The 18,102-nt window shown below is 48.3% G+C and overlaps 1 protein-coding gene across 1 annotated transcript; it reads right to left on the reverse strand.

Annotated features, from left to right (window-relative positions):
- Positions 1-5,611: 5,611 nt before the first annotated feature.
- On the reverse strand, positions 5,612-18,022 carry LOC308128281 (leucine-rich melanocyte differentiation-associated protein-like). The gene is made up of 5 exons (XM_080493986.1): positions 17,970-18,022; positions 7,888-8,052; positions 6,287-6,469; positions 6,090-6,167; positions 5,612-5,895 (listed from the first exon to the last, which is right to left on the reverse strand). The coding sequence occupies exons 2-5, from the start codon at positions 8,019-8,021 to the stop codon at positions 5,706-5,708; spliced, it is 585 nt and encodes a 194-aa protein (XP_080350112.1). The 5' UTR covers positions 8,022-8,052; positions 17,970-18,022; the 3' UTR covers positions 5,612-5,705.
- Positions 18,023-18,102: the final 80 nt, after the last annotated feature.

The following is an 18,102-nucleotide window of genomic DNA, read 5'->3' on the forward strand; positions in this document are numbered from 1 at the left end:
ATCTGATGAAGAATCTGAGCAGCTTTTCTTCTCCGTCGCTCAGTTTGAACAATAAAACGTATAATAGAGGAAAAACACTGCGCTGAGAGCTCAATGAAGTACTGAGAAGTACTGAGAGCTCAATGAAGTACTGAGAAGTACTGAGAGCTCAATGAAGTACTGAGAGTTCAATGAAGTACTGAGAAGTACTGAGACTTCAATGAAGTACACAGAAGTACTGAGAGCTCAATGAAGTACTGAGAGCTCAATGAAGTACTGAGAAGTACTGAGAGCTCAATGAAGTACTGAGAGTTCAATGAAGTACTGAGAAGTACTGAGAGCTCAATGAAGTACTGAGAAGTACTGCGAGTTCAATGAAGTACTGAGAGCTCAATGAAGTACTGAGAGTTCAATGAAGTACTGAGAGCTCAATGAAGTACTGAGAGCTCAATGAAGTACTGAGAGCTCAATTTAGTGCTGAGAAGTACTGCGAGTTCAATGAAGTACTGAGAAGTACTGATAAGTACTGAGAGCTCAATGAAGTACTGAAATGTCAATGAAGTACTGAGAAGTACTGATAGTTGAATGAGGTGCTGAGAGGCGGGCACTCCTACCGTATGAAGGGTAGTCCATCCTGGGGTGGAGCGGGTGGAGGAAACACTCCACCCCGGGGCTTTGCCTCTTTTGTATTGTCCTGAGGAGGAGGGAGGAGACACGGTGTGAACGACATCCGTCAGCATGTGGGAGGTGGGCGGTGCAGGACGGACCTGAGCCTTCCTCTTCATCATGGTCTTCCTCTGTTCAGCAGGGTCAGAAATGACTGAAGGTACTCCTCAGTACTTATTGTGGATACTATGGATTTATAGTGGATAAGAAGCTTGAACCAGACAGGAAACATCAAGGTGTCCCCTTCACCACCATGGAGTCCAGCCTGAAGACGTCGTCCCTCTGTCTCCACTCTGGGACTTCAGGACGGAGTCACTGGGTTTGACATGTGTACAGGAGACGTGTCTTCTGATGCTTCTTCAGTCATCATGACTCGTCTGTCTTGAAACGCTCCTGCAGGTAAACAAATACCTCATGTTGATACTTCATACAGTTTCCCAGAATGCATTGCATTCAATTCACTTCCACTTATTATATAGTAGGATGAGTGGAGACTGTGGAGGATGAGAGGAGACTGTGGAGGATGGGTGGAGACTGATGGATGGGTGGAGACTGTGGAGGATGGGTGGAGACTGTGGAGGATGAGAGGAGACTGTAGAGGATGAGAGGAGACTGTGGAGGATGAGATGAGACTGTGGAGGATGAGTGGAGACTGTGGAGGATGAGAGGAGACTGTGGAGGATGAGTGGAGACTGTGGAGGATGAGTGGAGACTGATGGATGGGTGGAGACTGTGGAGGATGAGTGGAGACTGTGGAGAATGGGTGGAGACTGTGGAGGATGAGAGGAGACTGTGGAGGATGGGTGGAGACTGTGGAGGATGAGAGGAGACTGTGGAGGATGGGTGGAGACTGATGGATGGGTGGAGACTGTGGAGGATGAGTGGAGACTGTGGAGGATGGGTGGAGACTGTGGAGGATGAGAGGAGACTGTGGAGGATGGGTGGAGACTGATGGATGGGTGGAGACTGTGGAGGATGGGTGGAGACTGTGGAGGATGAGAGGAGACTGTAGAGGATGCGTGGAGACTGTAGAGGATGAGAGGAGACTGTGGAGGATGAGATGAGACTGTGGAGGATGAGAGGAGACTGTGGAGGATGTGTGGAGACTGTAGAGGATGTGTGGAGACTGTAGAGGATGAGTGGAGACTGTGGAGGATGAGTGGAGACTGTGGAGGATGGGTGGAGACTGATGGATGGGTGGAGACAGTGGAGGATGGGTGGAGACTGTGGAGGATGAGAGGAGACTGTAGAGGATGACAGGAGACTGTGGAGGATGAGTGGAGACTGTGGAGGATGAGAGGAGACTGTGGAGGATGGGTGGATACTGTAGAGGATGTGTGGAGACTGTGGAGGATGGGTGGAGACTGTGGAGGATGAGAGGAGACTGTGGAGGATGAGTGGAGACTGTGGAGGATGAGTGGAGACTGTAGAGGATGAGAGGAGACTGTGGAGGATGAGTGGAGACTGTGGAAGATGAGAGGAGAATATGGAGGATGAGAGGAGACTGTGGAGGATGGGTGGAGACTGATGGATGGGTGGAGGCTGTGGAGGATGAGTGGACACTGTGGAGGATGAGTGGAGACTGTGGAAGATGAGAGGAGACTGTAGAGGATGAGATGAGACTGTGGAGGATGGGTGGAGACTGTGGAGGATGAGTGGAGACTGTGGAAGATGAGAGGAGACTGTGGAGGGTGGGTGGAGACTGTGGAGGATGACTGGAGACTGTGGAAGATGAGAGGAGACTGTAGAGGATGAGAGGAGACTGTGGAGGATGGGTGGAGACTGTGGAGGATGAGAGGAGACTGTGGAAGATGAGAGGAGACTGTAGAGGATGAGAGGAGACTGTGGAGGATGAGAGGAGACTGTGGAGGATAAGTGGAGACTGTAGAGGATGAGTGGAGACTGTGGAGGATGGGTGGAGACTGTAGAGGATGAGTGGAGACTGTGGAGGATGGGTGGAGACTGATGGATGAGTGGAGACAGTGGATGATGGGTGGAGACTGTGGAGGATGAGTGGAGACTGTGGAGGATGAGAGGAGACTGTGGAGGATGGGTGGAGACTGTGGAGGATAGGTGGAGACTGATGGATGAGTGGAGACAGTGGATGATGGGTGGAGACTGTGGAGGATGAGTGGAGACTGTGGAAGATGAGAGGAGACTGTGGAAGATGAGAGGAGACTGTGGAGGATAGGTGGAGACTGAGGGATGAGTGGAGACTGTGGAGGATGAGTGGAGACTGTGGTGACCAGGTCTGAACTCTTTCTTTACTCATTAACTTCTCACTGACTAATTAAACCCTGATGGTTATAATTTGTCCTCAGATTTTTATCACCGTGTCTCATGTGTCCGATTCCGTTGATTCTCACTGTGGAACTTTATTTTGTAGAAAACTGTTTCCTTTCCCCAGATTGTGTTAAATACAGTTTAGAGTACAATTTGTGTTTGAAAACGCTGAAAATGCAGTTTAGAATGTGATTAAATAAGTAAACTTGGGTTAATTTACTAAATACTAAATGTTTTTTTGGTGGAAAGTAATGAAATACTACCTGACTCGGCAGTTTAAGTAGAATTCCAGGTTCTTGTTGTTGATGAATATTTTATGACAGTTTTCTTGTAATCCAGACGTTATAACTCACTTGTCCTGTCTCCTCCTGATATTTAACTGTCCTGTTACGTGATGATGGACGTCCTGTCTCCTCCTGATATTTAACTGTCCTGTTACGTGATGATGGACGTCCTGTCTCCTCCTGATATTTAACTGTCCTGTTACGTGATGATGGACGTCCTGTCTCCTCCTGATATTTAACTGTCCTGTTACGTGATGATGGACGTCCTGTCTCCTCCTGATATTTCCCAAACTGTCCTGTTACGTGATGATGGACGTCCTGTCTCCTCCTGATATTTAACTGTCCTGTTACGTGATGATGGACGTCCTGTCTCCTCCTGATATTTAACTGTCCTGTTACGTGATGATGGACGTCCTGTCTCCTCCTGATATTTAACTGTCCTGTTACGTGATGATGGACGTCCTGTCTCCTCCTGATATTTCCCAAACTGTCCTGTTACGTGATGATGGACGTCCTGTCTCCTCCTGATATTTAACTGTCCTGTTACGTGATGATGGACGTCCTGTCTCCTCCTGATATTTCCCAAACTGTCCTGTTACGTGATGATGGACGTCCTGTCTCCTCCTGATATTTAACTGTCCTGTTACGTGATGATGGACGTCCTGTCTCCTCCTGATATTTAACTGTCCTGTTACGTGATGATGGACGTCCTGTCTCCTCCTGATATTTAACTGTCCTGTTACGTGATGATGGACGTCCTGTCTCCTCCTGATATTTAACTGTCCTGTTACGTGATGATGGACGTCCTGTCTCCTCCTGATATTTCCCAAACTGTCCTGTTACATGATGATGGACGTCCTGTCTCCTCCTGATATTTAACTGTCCTGTTACGTGATGATGGACGTCCTGTCTCCTCCTGATATTTCCCAAACTGTCCTGTTACGTGATGATGGACGTCCTGTCTCCTCCTGATATTTCCCAAACTGTCCTGTTACGTGATGATGGACGTCCTGTCTCCTCCTGATATTTAACTGTCCTGTTACGTGATGATGGACGTCCTGTCTCCTCCTGATATTTCCCAAACTGTCCTGTTACGTGATGATGGACGTCCTGTCTCCTCCTGATATTTAACTGTCCTGTTACGTGATGATGGACGTCCTGTCTCCTCCTGATATTTAACTGTCCTGTTACGTGATGATGGACGTCCTGTCTCCTCCTGATATTTAACTGTCCTGTTACGTGATGATGGACGTCCTGTCTTCTCCTGATATTTCCCAAACTGTCCTGTTACGTGATGATGGACGTCCTGTCTCCTCCTGATATTTAACTGTCCTGTTACGTGATGATGGACGTCCTGTCTTCTCCTGATATTTCCCAAACTGTCCTGTTACGTGATGATGGACATCCTGTCTCCTCCTGATATTTAACTGTCCTGTTACGTGATGATGGACGTCCTGTCTCTTCCTGATATTTAACTGTCCGGTTACGTGATGATGGACGTCCTGTCTCGGAGGACAAGCATCAGAAAACAAAGGGTTGAGTCCAGAGTGGGAACAAAGTGAACTTTAGAACTGAAGTTATAGAAAGAAGAAGAACAAGCTGAAAACTTGATTCAGGTACTCTGATCCTTCAGATGTTTACTTTTCATCCATGAACTGTGTCTTTTCTGTAACGTCACATTGTTTGTATGTAGAGAGTGAAATTCAAAGTGAAAAGCAGCGGCTCACTCTCTGGAGAAGCAGGTCGCCCCCTGGAGGCCAGAGGGGAAACTGCTCACATCACACACACACACACACACACACACACACACACACACACACACACACACACACACACACACACACACACACACACACACACACACACACACACACACACACACACACACACACAGGTCAGAGGTCATTGTTGTGGATTCTTATTCAGACACAGAACCCTGATCCAGACTCCAGGAAAATATTAATCAATAAATGTCCCCATATTTAAAGCCTCGGTCGGGCAATCCCGGTCCGGCGGTACTGGTCCGGTACAGCCTCAGTCCGGTGTGGCAGGCGGGTCCAGCAGGCGGGTCCAGCAGGTGAGTCCAGCAGGCGGGTCCAGCAGGCGGGTCCAGCAGACGGGTCCAGCTGGCGGGTCCAGCAGGCGGGTCCAGCAGACGGGTCCAGCAGACGGGTCCAGCAGGCGGGTCCAGCAGACGGGTCCAGCAGACGGGTCCAGCAGACGGGTCCAGCAGGCGGGTCCAGCAGACGGGTCCAGCAGACGGGTCCAGCAGACGGGTCCAGCAGACCGTTAACAACAGAATATGATCCAGAAGAAGACAGTTTCCAACAGATGATCTAAAAGTAGTTTTTAGAAGAAACTGAAAGAAAAGCAGGAAGAAGAGATGAAAACAGGCGGATCCTTCGAGAGCTCAGCTTTATTTCAATCCAGGTTCTGAGGACCGAAAGAGAACGTGACCCTGGAGGACAGTCCAGTTCTTCCTGTGGCTCGGCTCTATTGTCGTCTGAACCGGACGGCGCTGTGTGTGTGTGTGTGCTTCCTGAGCGCGTCGTCCTTCGTCCTCCGGCCGCCCGCCGAGCTCTGCTGCAGCCGGTACGTCCTCCGGGCCTGGACCCGCTCCTCCTGCAGAACCCCGGTGTCGTCCAGAACCTCCAGGCCTGGGATCTGACTGATCACGTACTGCCTGAGCAGGAAACACACCGTCAGTGTGCGTGCGTGCGTGCGTGCGGGCGTGCGTGCGTGCGTGCGTGCGTGCGTGCGTGCGTGCGTGCGTGCGTGCGTGCGTGCGTGCGTGCGTGCGTGCGTGCGTGCGTGTGTGTGTGTGTGTCCTGAGCCTCACTGATCAATAAGGTTGAGCAGCTGATCAGAGCAGCAGACCTGTAGTCGACGTACTGAGTGTGAGAGCCTCCGTTAAAGTAGCTGGGAGCCGCCTCGTTGTTCATCATGCTGAGGATCCTGCAGACGGGCAGAGCAGCGTCACACACACACACACACACACACACACACACACACACACACACACACACACACACACACACACACACACACACACACACACACACACACACACACACCTGATGGCGGGGAACTTCTGGCGGACCTCCTCCACGAAGAGCGGCAGGTTGCCGATCCGGTTCTTGTTGACGCAGACGGTGGTGACGCTCGGCATGAAGGGGAACTTGATGTGGGACGTGTAGCTGTTACAGTCCAGGACCAGAGTGCTCAGCTTCTGCAGCTGCCCGAGAAGAACTGGGTTTCTGAGGAAGGACTGAAGGACAACACACTTCACACACGTCACACACTTCACACACACACTTCACACACTTCACACACACACTTCACACACTTCACACACTTCACACACACACTTCACACACACACTTCACACACGTCACACACGTCACACACGTCACACACTTCACACACACACTTCACACACTTCACACACTTCACACACGCACTTCACACACACACTTCACACACTTCACACACTTCACACACACACTTCACACACGTCACACACTTCACACACTTCACACACTTCACACACACACTTCACACACTTCACACACTTCACACACTTCACACACACTTCACACACTTCACACACTTCACACACTTCACACACACTTCACACACTTCACACACTTCACACACTTCACACACTTCACACACTTCACACACTTCACACACACACTTCACACACACACTTCACACACGTCACACACTTCACACACTTCACACACACACTTCACACACTTCACACACTTCACACACTTCACACACACACTTCACACACACACACGTCACACACGTCACACACGTCACACACGTCACACACGTCACACACGTCACACACTTCACACACTTCACACACTTCACACACGTCACACACTTCACACACTTCACACACTTCACACACTTCACACACTTCACACACTTCACACACATCCCAACACACCCCTCAGCTGAACCAACACACACTAAACATTATGGCTCAGAATCTCAGAGGGAAAGAAAAAACTACAAATATAATTCATGGAGTCACTGCAGAGTCACTAGAGTCACTGCAGAGTCACTAGAGTCACTGCAGAGTCACTAGAGTCACTGCAGAGTCACTAGAGTCACTGCAGAGTCACTACAGAGTCACTATAGAGTCACTAGAGTCACTACAGTCACTACAGTCACTACAGAGTCACTAGAGAGTCACTAGAGTCACTGCAGAGTCACTGCAGAGTCACTACAGAGTCACTACAGAGTCACTAGAGTCACTAGAGTCACTACAGAGTCACTACAGAGTCACTAGAGTCACTATAGAGTCACTAGAGTCACTACAGAGTCACTATAGAGTCACTAGAGTCACTACAGTCACTACAGAGTCACTAGAGAGTCACTAGAGTCACTGCAGAGTCACTAGAGAGTCACTAGAGTCACTGCAGAGTCACTGCAGAGTCACTACAGAGTCACTACAGAGTCACTAGAGTCAGTAGAGTCACTACAGAGTCACTAGAGTCACTAGAGTCACTACAGAGTCGGAGATGATGGAGGTAGTGTAGATGATGGAGGTGTTGGAGGTGTTTGAGGTGGTGGAGGTGGTGGAGATGGTGGCGGTGGTGGAGATGGTTGAGGTGTTGGAAAGTGATGGAGGTGATGGAGGTGATGGATTGAAGGATACTCGTCCAGCAGGTTGTAGCTCAGGTCCAGGACCTCCAGGGTTTCAGTCTGAGCCAAGATGCTTTCATAAGGGATCTCGGTCAGATCCTGGTAGGCGAAGGAAAGACGCTGGAAACCTGAGACATGATCTTCCATGTCCTGAACCACAGTGGACCCGAGTCTGGTTCTGGAGAAGAGAGGACAACAACCATCAGAACCAGAGGGAGAACCAGAGAGGAACCAGAGAAGAACCAGAGGAAAAACCAGAGAGAACCAGAGAAGAACCAGAGGAAGAACCACAGTGGCCCAGATTCTGGTTCTGGAGAAGAGAGGACAACAACCATCAGAACCAGAGGAAGTGTGTGTGCGTGTGTGTGTGTGTGTGTGTGTGTGTGTGTGTGTGTGTGTGTGTGTGTGTGTGTGTGTGTGTGTGTGTGTGTGTGTGTGTGTGTGTGTGTGTGTGTGTGTGTGTGTGTGTGTGTGTGTGTGTGTGTGTGTGTTGACCGGTCTGTCTCAGACAGGTTGAGGAAAGGATAGAATAGACAGAGAGATAGATTGGGGGAGGGATACAAACCTTGGAACCACACCCTGGTTTGGGTAGGAGAGGTAGAGAGAAGTAGAGAGAGATAGAGAGAGGTAGAGAGGGAGGTAGAGATAGAGGTAGAGAGAGGTAGAGATAGAGGTAGAGAGAGAGGTAGAGAGGGGTAGAGGGAGGTAGAGAGAGATAGAGAGAGGTAGAGGGAATTAGAGAGGGAGGTAGAGATAGAGGTAGAGAGAGATAGAGAGAGAGGTAGAGAGAGGTAGAGAGAGAGGTAGAGAGAGGTAGAGAGAAGTAGAGAGGGAGGTAGAGAGAGATAGAGAGAGGTAGAGGGAATTAGAGAGGGAGGTAGAGATAGAGGTAGAGAGAGATAGAGAGAGAGGTAGAGAGAGGTAGAGAGAGAGGTAGAGAGAGGTAGAGAGAAGTAGAGAGGGAGGTAGAGAGAGATAGAGAGCGGTAGAGAGAGGTAGAGAGGGAGGTAGAGAGAGATAGAGAGAGGTAGAGAGAGGTAGAGAGGGAGGTAGCGAGAGATAGAGAGAGAGGTAGAGAGAGGTAGAGAGGGAGGTAGAGAGAGGTAGAGAGAGAGGTAGAGAGAGATAGAGAGAGGTAGAGAGGTAGAGAGAGGTAGAGAGGGAGGTAGCGAGAGATAGAGAGAGAGATAGAGAGAGAGGTAGAGAGAGATAGAGAGAGGTAGAGAGAGAGGTAGAGAGAGAGGTAGAGAGGTAGAGAGAGGTAGAGAGAGGTAGAGAGAGGTAGAGAGAGGTAGAGAAAGAGGTAGAGAGAGGTAGAGAGGGAGGTAGAGAGAGAGGTAGAGAGAGGTAGAGAGGGAGGTAGAGAGAGAGGTAGAGAGAGAGGTAGAGAGAGGTAGAGAGAGGTAGAGAGGGAGGTAGAGAGAGAGGTAGAGAGAGAGGTAGAGAGAGTTAGAGAGGTAGAGAGGTAGAGAGAGGTAGAGAAAGAGGTAGAGAGAGGTAGAGAGGGAGGTAGAGAGAGAGGTAGAGAGAGGTAGAGAGGGAGGTAGAGAGAGAGGTAGAGAGAGGGGTAGAGAAAGAGGTAGAAAGAGAGGTAGAGGGAGATACAGAGGGAGGTAGAGAGTGGTACATAGAGTAGAGAGAGGTAGAGATAGAGGCTGGGGGGGGGGGGGGGTGTAGCAGTCCTCACTATAGCCTCAGTAAATAGAACAGTCTTGAGTAGAACCTTAACAGTAGAACCTGTTTCAGCCTCCCTAACTGAAACTGGGATCTGGTTCCACATCAGAGGAACCTGAAAGCTGAAAGCTCCGCCCCCGTTCTACTTTAGAAAAGCCAGGAACCTCCAGTAAGCCAGCACTGTGAGAACCAAGAGTTCTTCTGGGGAGATCTGGGACCAGCAGTTCTTTAAGATCTGATGGAACCTGGTTGTTCAGAGCGTTCTAAGTTAGAAGGAGGATTTTAAATTCTCTTCTAGATAGAACAGGGAACCAATGAAGCGAGGTTAGTATTGGAGTGAGCTGATCTCTGGTGCTGGTTCTGGTCACGACTCTGGCTGCAGCACTTAGAACCAGTTATTGTTCCACCCTGATGACAGGGAGTTACAATAGTTACTCTGGAAGTAACTAATGATGGATTACTTTTTCAGCATCACTCTGAGTCAGCATGGTTCTCATGTTGGAAATATTACGGATTGTTTAATGGTTCCCAGGTTCCTCACAGTGGTACTGGAGGACAGAGTAATACCATCTAGTGGTACTAGATCTTTACATCATTTCTCTCTCACATGATTTGGACCAAATATAATAATTTCAGTTTTAAGTTCAGGAGCAGAAAATTACATCTCATCCAACCTTTATGTCTTCAAGACAAGGTTCTAGTTTAGAACGTTGGTTATTATCCTCAGGTTCCAGAGAGAACTAGATTTGTGTGTCATCAGCATAACAATGGAAGTTAATGGAGTGTTTATTAACTATATTCCCTACAGGAAGCGTGTATAAAGTAAAACCTATAGGACCGAAGACAGAACCCTGTGGAACTCCATGTTTAACTTCAGTCTGGACTGAGGAGTTCTCATGAACATGAACCAAGTGGAACCTGACTGATTAATATGATCAGAACCAATTTAGTTCTGTAGAAAGAACCGGTGGCAGGACTCAAATAAGTATTAATACATAAATGGTCACATGGCTGACAGAAACTACTTCCTGTAGGATTTTAGAAATAAGGGAAGGTTGGATATTGATACTCAGTGACTGGCGCTACTTCCTGTAGGATTTTAGAAATAAGGGAAGGTTGGATATTGAGACTCAGTGACTGGAGCTACTTCCTGTAGGATTTTAGAAATAAGGGAAGGTTGGATATTGAGACTCAGTGACTGGAGCTACTTCCTGTAGGATTTTAGAAATAAAGGAATGTTGGATATTGATACTCAGTGACTGGAGCTACTTCCTGTAGGATTTTAGAAATAAAGGAAGGTTGGATATTGATACTCAGTGACTGGAGCTACTTCCTGTAGGATTTTAGAAATAAAGGCTGGATGGATATCGGCCTGTAACTTACTAAGACACCTGGTCAAGGTGAGTTTTTAAGAAGAGGTTTAACAACAGGAACCTTAAAGGCTGGTGGTTCATAACCTGTTATTAGAGATCTGATCTAGTATTGATTACTAATCACTCTCTGAACACTATCAGACCAGACCTCACTCTCTGAACACTATCAGACCAGACCTCACTCTCTGAACACTATCAGACCTGACCTCACTCTCTGAACACTATCAGACCAGACCTCACTCTCTGAACACTATCAGACCTGACCTCACTCTCTGAACACTATCAGACCAAACCTCACTCTCTGAACACTATCAGACCAGACCTCACTCTCTGAACACTATCAGACCTGACCTCACTCTCTGAACACTATCAGACCTCACTCTCTGAACACTCTCAAGCCGGACCTCACTCTCTGAACACTATCAGACCTGACCTCACTCTCTGAACACTATCAGACCTCACTCTCTGAACACTCTCAGACCAGACTTCCATCTCTGAACACTAGCAGACCAGATCTTACTCTCTGAACACTATCAGACCAGACCTCACTCTCTGAACACTATCAGGCCGGACCTCACTCTCTGAACACTATCAGACCAGACATCACTCTATGAACACTATCAGACCAGACATCACTCTCTGAACACTCTCTGACCTCACTCTCTGAACACTATCTGACCAGACTTCCCTCTCTGAACACTATCAGACCTCACTCTCTGAACACTATCAGACCTGACCTCACTCTCTGAACACTATCAGAACAGACATCGCTCTCTGAACACTATCAGACCAGACCTCACTCTCTGAACACTATCAGAACAGACATCGCTCTCTGAACACTATCAGACCTGACCTCACTCTCTGAACACTATCTGACCTGACCTCACTCTCTAAACACTATCAGACCAGACCTCACTCTCTGAACACTATCTGACCAGACTTCCATCTCTGAACACTATCAGACCGGACCTCACTCGCTGAACACTATCAGACCAGACCTCACTCTCTGAACACTATCTGACCAGACTTCCATCTCTGAACACTATCAGACCAGACCTTACTCTCTGAACACTATCAGACCACACTCTCTGAACACTATCAGACCAGACCTCACTCTCTGAACACTATCTGACCAGACTTCCATCTCTGAACACTATCAGGCCGGACCTCACTCTCTGAACACTATCAGACCAGACATCACTCTCTGAACACTATCAGACCGGACCTCACTCGCTGAACACTATCAGACCAGACCTCACTCTCTGAACACTATCTGACCAGACTTCCATCTCTGAACACTAGCAGACCAGACCTTACTCTCTGAACACTATCAGACCAGACCTCACTCTCTGAACACTATCAGACCTGACCTCACTAGCTGAACACTATCAGACCAGACATCACTCTCTGAACACTCTCTGACCTCACTCTCTGAACACTATCTGACCAGACTTCCCTCTCTGAACACTAGCAGACCAGACCTCACTCTCTGAACACAATCTGACCTGACCTCACTCTCTAAACACTATCAGACCTGACCTCACTCTCTGAACACTGTCAGACCCCACTCTCTGAACACTATCAGACCAGACATCAGTCTCTGAACACTATCTGACCTGACCTCACTCTCTGAACACTGTCAGACCTCACTCTCTAAACACTATCAGACCTGACCTCACTCTCTGAACACTATCTCACCAGACCTCACTCTCTGAACACTATCTGACCTGACCTCACTCTCTGAACACTGTCAGACCTCACTCTCTGAACACTATCTCACCAGACTTCCCTCTCTGAACACTAGCTGACCAGACCTCACTCTCTGAACACTATCAGACCAGACATCACTCTCTGAACACTATCTGACCTGACCTCACTCTCTGAACACTATCTGACCTGACCTCACTCTCTGAACACTGTCAGACCTCACTCTCTGAACACTATCAGACCAGACATCACTCTCTGAATACTATCTGACCTGACCTCACTCTCTGAACACTATCAGACCAGACATCACTCTCTGAACACTATCTGACCTAACTCTCTGAACACTATCAGACCTCACTCTCTGAACACTATCAGACCAGACCTCACTCGCTGAACACTATCAGACCAGACTTCCATCTCTGAACACTATCAGACCGGACCTCACTCGCTGAACACTATCAGACCAGACCTCACTCTCTGAACACTATCTGACCAGACTTCCATCTCTGAACACTATCAGACCAGACCTTACTCTCTGAACACTATCAGACCACACTCTCTGAACACTATCAGACCAGACCTCACTCTCTGAACACTATCTGACCAGACTTCCATCTCTGAACACTATCAGGCCGGACCTCACTCTCTGAACACTATCAGACCAGACATCACTCTCTGAACACTATCTGACCTAACTCTCTGAACACTATCAGACCTCACTCTCTGAACACTATCAGACCAGACCTCACTCGCTGAACACTATCAGACCAGACTTCCATCTCTGAACACTATCAGACCGGACCTCACTCGCTGAACACTATCAGACCAGACCTCACTCTCTGAACACTATCTGACCAGACTTCCATCTCTGAACACTATCAGACCAGACCTTACTCTCTGAACACTATCAGACCACACTCTCTGAACACTATCAGACCAGACCTCACTCTCTGAACACTATCTGACCAGACTTCCATCTCTGAACACTATCAGGCCGGACCTCACTCTCTGAACACTATCAGACCAGACATCACTCTCTGAACACTATCAGACCGGACCTCACTCGCTGAACACTATCAGACCAGACCTCACTCTCTGAACACTATCTGACCAGACTTCCATCTCTGAACACTAGCAGACCAGACCTTACTCTCTGAACACTATCAGACCAGACCTCACTCTCTGAACACTATCAGACCTGACCTCACTAGCTGAACACTATCAGACCAGACATCACTCTCTGAACACAATCTGACCTCACTCTCTGAACACTATCTGACCAGACTTCCCTCTCTGAACACTAGCAGACCAGACCTCACTCTCTGAACACAATCTGACCTGACCTCACTCTCTAAACACTATCAGACCTGACCTCACTCTCTGAACACTGTCAGACCCCACTCTCTGAACACTATCAGACCAGACATCAGTCTCTGAACACTGTCAGACCTCACTCTCTGAACACTATCAGACCAGACATCAGTCTCTGAACACTATCTGACCTGACCTCACTCTCTGAACACTGTCAGACCTCACTCTCTAAACACTATCAGACCTGACCTCACTCTCTGAACACTATCTCACCAGACCTCACTCTCTGAACACTATCTGACCTGACCTCACTCTCTGAACACTGTCAGACCTCACTCTCTGAACACTATCTCACCAGACTTCCCTCTCTGAACACTAGCTGACCAGACCTCACTCTCTGAACACTATCAGACCAGACATCACTCTCTGAACACTATCTGACCTGACCTCACTCTCTGAACACTATCTGACCTGACCTCACTCTCTGAACACTGTCAGACCTCACTCTCTGAACACTATCAGACCAGACATCACTCTCTGAATACTATCTGACCTGACCTCACTCTCTGAACACTATCAGACCAGACATCACTCTCTGAACACTATCTGACCTAACTCTCTGAACACTATCAGACCTCACTCTCTGAACACTATCAGACCAGACCTCACTCGCTGAACACTATCAGACCTCACTCTCTGAACACTATCAGACCTGACATCCCTCTCTGAACACTATCAGACCTCACTCTCTGAACACTATCAGACCAGACCTCACTCTCTGAACACTATCAGACCGGACCTCACTCGCTGAACACTATCAGACCAGACCTCACTCTCTGAACACTATCTGACCAGACTTCCATCTCTGAACACTATCAGACCAGACCTCACTCTCTGAACACTATCTGACCAGACTTCCATCTCTGAACACTATCAGACCGGACCTCACTCGCTGAACACTATCAGACCAGACCTCACTCTCTGAACACTATCTGACCAGACTTCCATCTCTGAACACTATCAGACCAGACCTTACTCTCTGAACACTATCAGACCACACTCTCTGAACACTATCAGACCAGACATCACTCTCTGAACACTATCAGACCTCACTCTCTGAACACTATCAGGCCGGACCTCACTCTCTGAACACTATCAGACCAGACATCACTCTCTGAACACTATCAGACCGGACCTCACTCGCTGAACACTATCAGACCAGACCTCACTCTCTGAACACTATCTGACCAGACTTCCATCTCTGAACACTATCAGACCAGACATCACTCTCTGAACACTCTCTGACCTCACTCTCTGAACACTATCTGACCAGACTTCCCTCTCTGAACACTAGCAGACCAGACCTCACTCTCTGAACACAATCTGACCTGACCTCACTCTCTGAACACAATCTGACCAGACCTCACTCTCTGAACACTGTCAGAACTTACTCTCTGAACACTATCTCACCAGACCTCACTCTCTGAACACTATCTGACCTGACCTCACTCTCTGAACACTATCAGACCAGACATCACTCTCTGAACACTATCAGACCTCACTCTCTGAACACTATCAGACCTGACCTCACTCTCTGAACACTATCAGACCTGACCTCACTCTCTGAACACTATCTGACCTGACCTCACTCTCTGAACACTGTCAGACCTCACTCTCTGAACACTATCAGACCAGACATCACTCTCTGAACACTATCTGACCTGACCTCACTCTCTGAACACTATCTCACCAGACCTCACTCTCTGAACACTATCTGACCTGACCTCACTCTCTGAACACTATCTCACCAGACCTCACTCTCTGAACACTATCTGACCTGACCTCACTCTCTGAACACTGTCAGACCTCACTCTCTGAACACTATCAGACCAGACATCACTCTCTGAACACTATCAGACCGGACCTCACTCGCTGAACACTATCAGACCAGACCTCACTCTCTGAACACTATCTGACCAGACTTCCATCTCTGAACACTATCAGACCAGACATCACTCTCTGAACACTCTCTGACCTCACTCTCTGAACACTATCTGACCAGACTTCCCTCTCTGAACACTAGCAGACCAGACCTCACTCTCTGAACACAATCTGACCTGACCTCACTCTCTGAACACAATCTGACCAGACCTCACTCTCTGAACACTGTCAGAACTTTCTCTCTGAACACTATCTCACCAGACCTCACTCTCTGAACACTATCTGACCTGACCTCACTCTCTGAACACTATCAGACCAGACATCACTCTCTGAACACTATCAGACCTCACTCTCTGAACACTATCAGACCTGACCTCACTCTCTGAACACTATCAGACCTGACCTCACTCTCTGAACACTATCTGACCTGACCTCACTCTCTGAACACTGTCAGACCTCACTCTCTGAACACTATCAGACCAGACATCACTCTCTGAACACTATCTGACCTGACCTCACTCTCTGAACACTATCTCACCAGACCTCACTCTCTGAACACTATCTGACCTGACCTCACTCTCTGAACACTATCTCACCAGACCTCACTCTCTGAACACTATCTGACCTGACCTCACTCTCTGAACACTGTCAGACCTCACTCTCTGAACACTATCAGACCAGACATCACTCTCTGAATACTATCTGACCTGACCTCACTCTCTGAACACTATCAGACCAGACATCACTCTCTGAACACTATCAGACCTGACCTCACTCTCTGAACACTATCTGACCTGACCTCACTCTCTGAACACTGTCAGACCTCACTCTCTGAACACTATCAGACCAGACATCACTCTCTGAATACTATCTGACCTGACATCACTCTCTGAACACTATCAGACCAGACATCGCTCTCTGAACACTATCTGACCTGACCTCACTCTCTGAACACTGTCAGACCTCACTCTCTGAACACTATCAGACCAGACATCGCTCTCTGAACACTATCTGACCTGACCTCACTCTCTGAATACTATCTGACCTGACCTCACTCTCTGAACACTGTCAGACCTCACTCTCTGAACACTATCAGACCAGACATCACTCTCTGAATACTATCTGACCTGACCTCACTCTCTGAACACTGTCAGACCAGACATCGCTCTCTGAACACTATCTGACCTGACCTCACTCTCTAAACACTATCAGATCTGACCTCACTCTCTGAACACTATCAGACCTGACCTCACTCTCTGAACACTATCAGACCAGACATCAGTCTCTGAACACTAGCAGACCTGACCTCACTCTCTGAACACTATCAGACCAGACATCACTCTCTAAACACTATCAGACCTGACCTCACTCTCTGAACACTGTCAGACCTCACTCTCTGAACACTATCAGACCAGACCTCACTCTCTGAACACTATCTGACCTGACCTCACTCTCTGAACACTGTCAGACCAGACATCACTCTCTGAACACTATCTGACCTGACCTCACTCTCTGAACACTATCAGACCAGCTGACTATGGGTGAGGGCAGGTTCACCTGGACAGGTGAGGGCAGGTTCACCTGGACAGGTGAGGGCACATCAACCTGGACAGGTGAGGGCAGGTTCACCTGCACCAATAATCAATTGTTATTTGGCAGAAGGTGAATAAACCAACCCAGCATTCTCTCACTTCTGACATCTACAATGATCAGTGAACCTTTTCCTTTACAAGCCTCTGCTGTCAGCTCACTTCCTGTTTGGTCTGGATGGACGTCAGCCAGCTTTACTAGAAGAAATGAGACTCTAGCAGATGTTCAGTCGCTTTAGTTAGTGAGAGGAAGACGAGAAACAGCAGAAACAAAGAGCTGGGATAAAGTCCCGCCATGCAGAGCGACAGCTCTCTGGAAGCTGGAGTAGAGTTTCCTTCTGGGAGCAGAGCTTCATAAAGCAGAACCACTGCTCCTCTCCCAGTGTTGTGAAGCTGCAGCTCTGTTCTCCGTGGAACCCTCTGATGAAGGTCGTCCGTGTTTCTTCATCATAGATTCCTCATTTCTTCATGCGTCTGTGTGAAGTTAGAGCAGGACTCACCCGGGATGAAGAGGATCTGCTGTGTGTTCTCTCAGCAGAACTGCAGCTCCTATAAAAGAACCTCTTTCATGCCGCGCTGCTGATCACATGACGGGATAATCACATTGCTGCTGCAGCCTGTGGTGAGCAGGAG

Source organism: Lipophrys pholis (assembly GCF_963383615.2).
Source record: "Lipophrys pholis genome assembly, contig: SCAFFOLD_34, whole genome shotgun sequence".
Taxonomy (NCBI): Eukaryota; Metazoa; Chordata; class Actinopteri; order Blenniiformes; family Blenniidae; genus Lipophrys; species Lipophrys pholis.

Excerpts from the sequence above, each read along its gene's own strand:
- LOC308128281 (XM_080493986.1), bottom strand. The coding sequence starts at position 8,021 with ATGGAAGATCATGTCTCAGGTTTCCAGCGTCTTTCCTTCGCCTACCAG. Across the intron at positions 6,470-7,887 it reads AGCTACAACCTGCTGGACGA|AAACCCAGTTCTTCTCGGGC; the intron begins GTATCCTTCAAT and ends GTCCTTCCTCAG. Across the intron at positions 5,896-6,089 it reads ACTCAGTACGTCGACTACAG|GCAGTACGTGATCAGTCAGA; the intron begins GTCTGCTGCTCT and ends TTTCCTGCTCAG.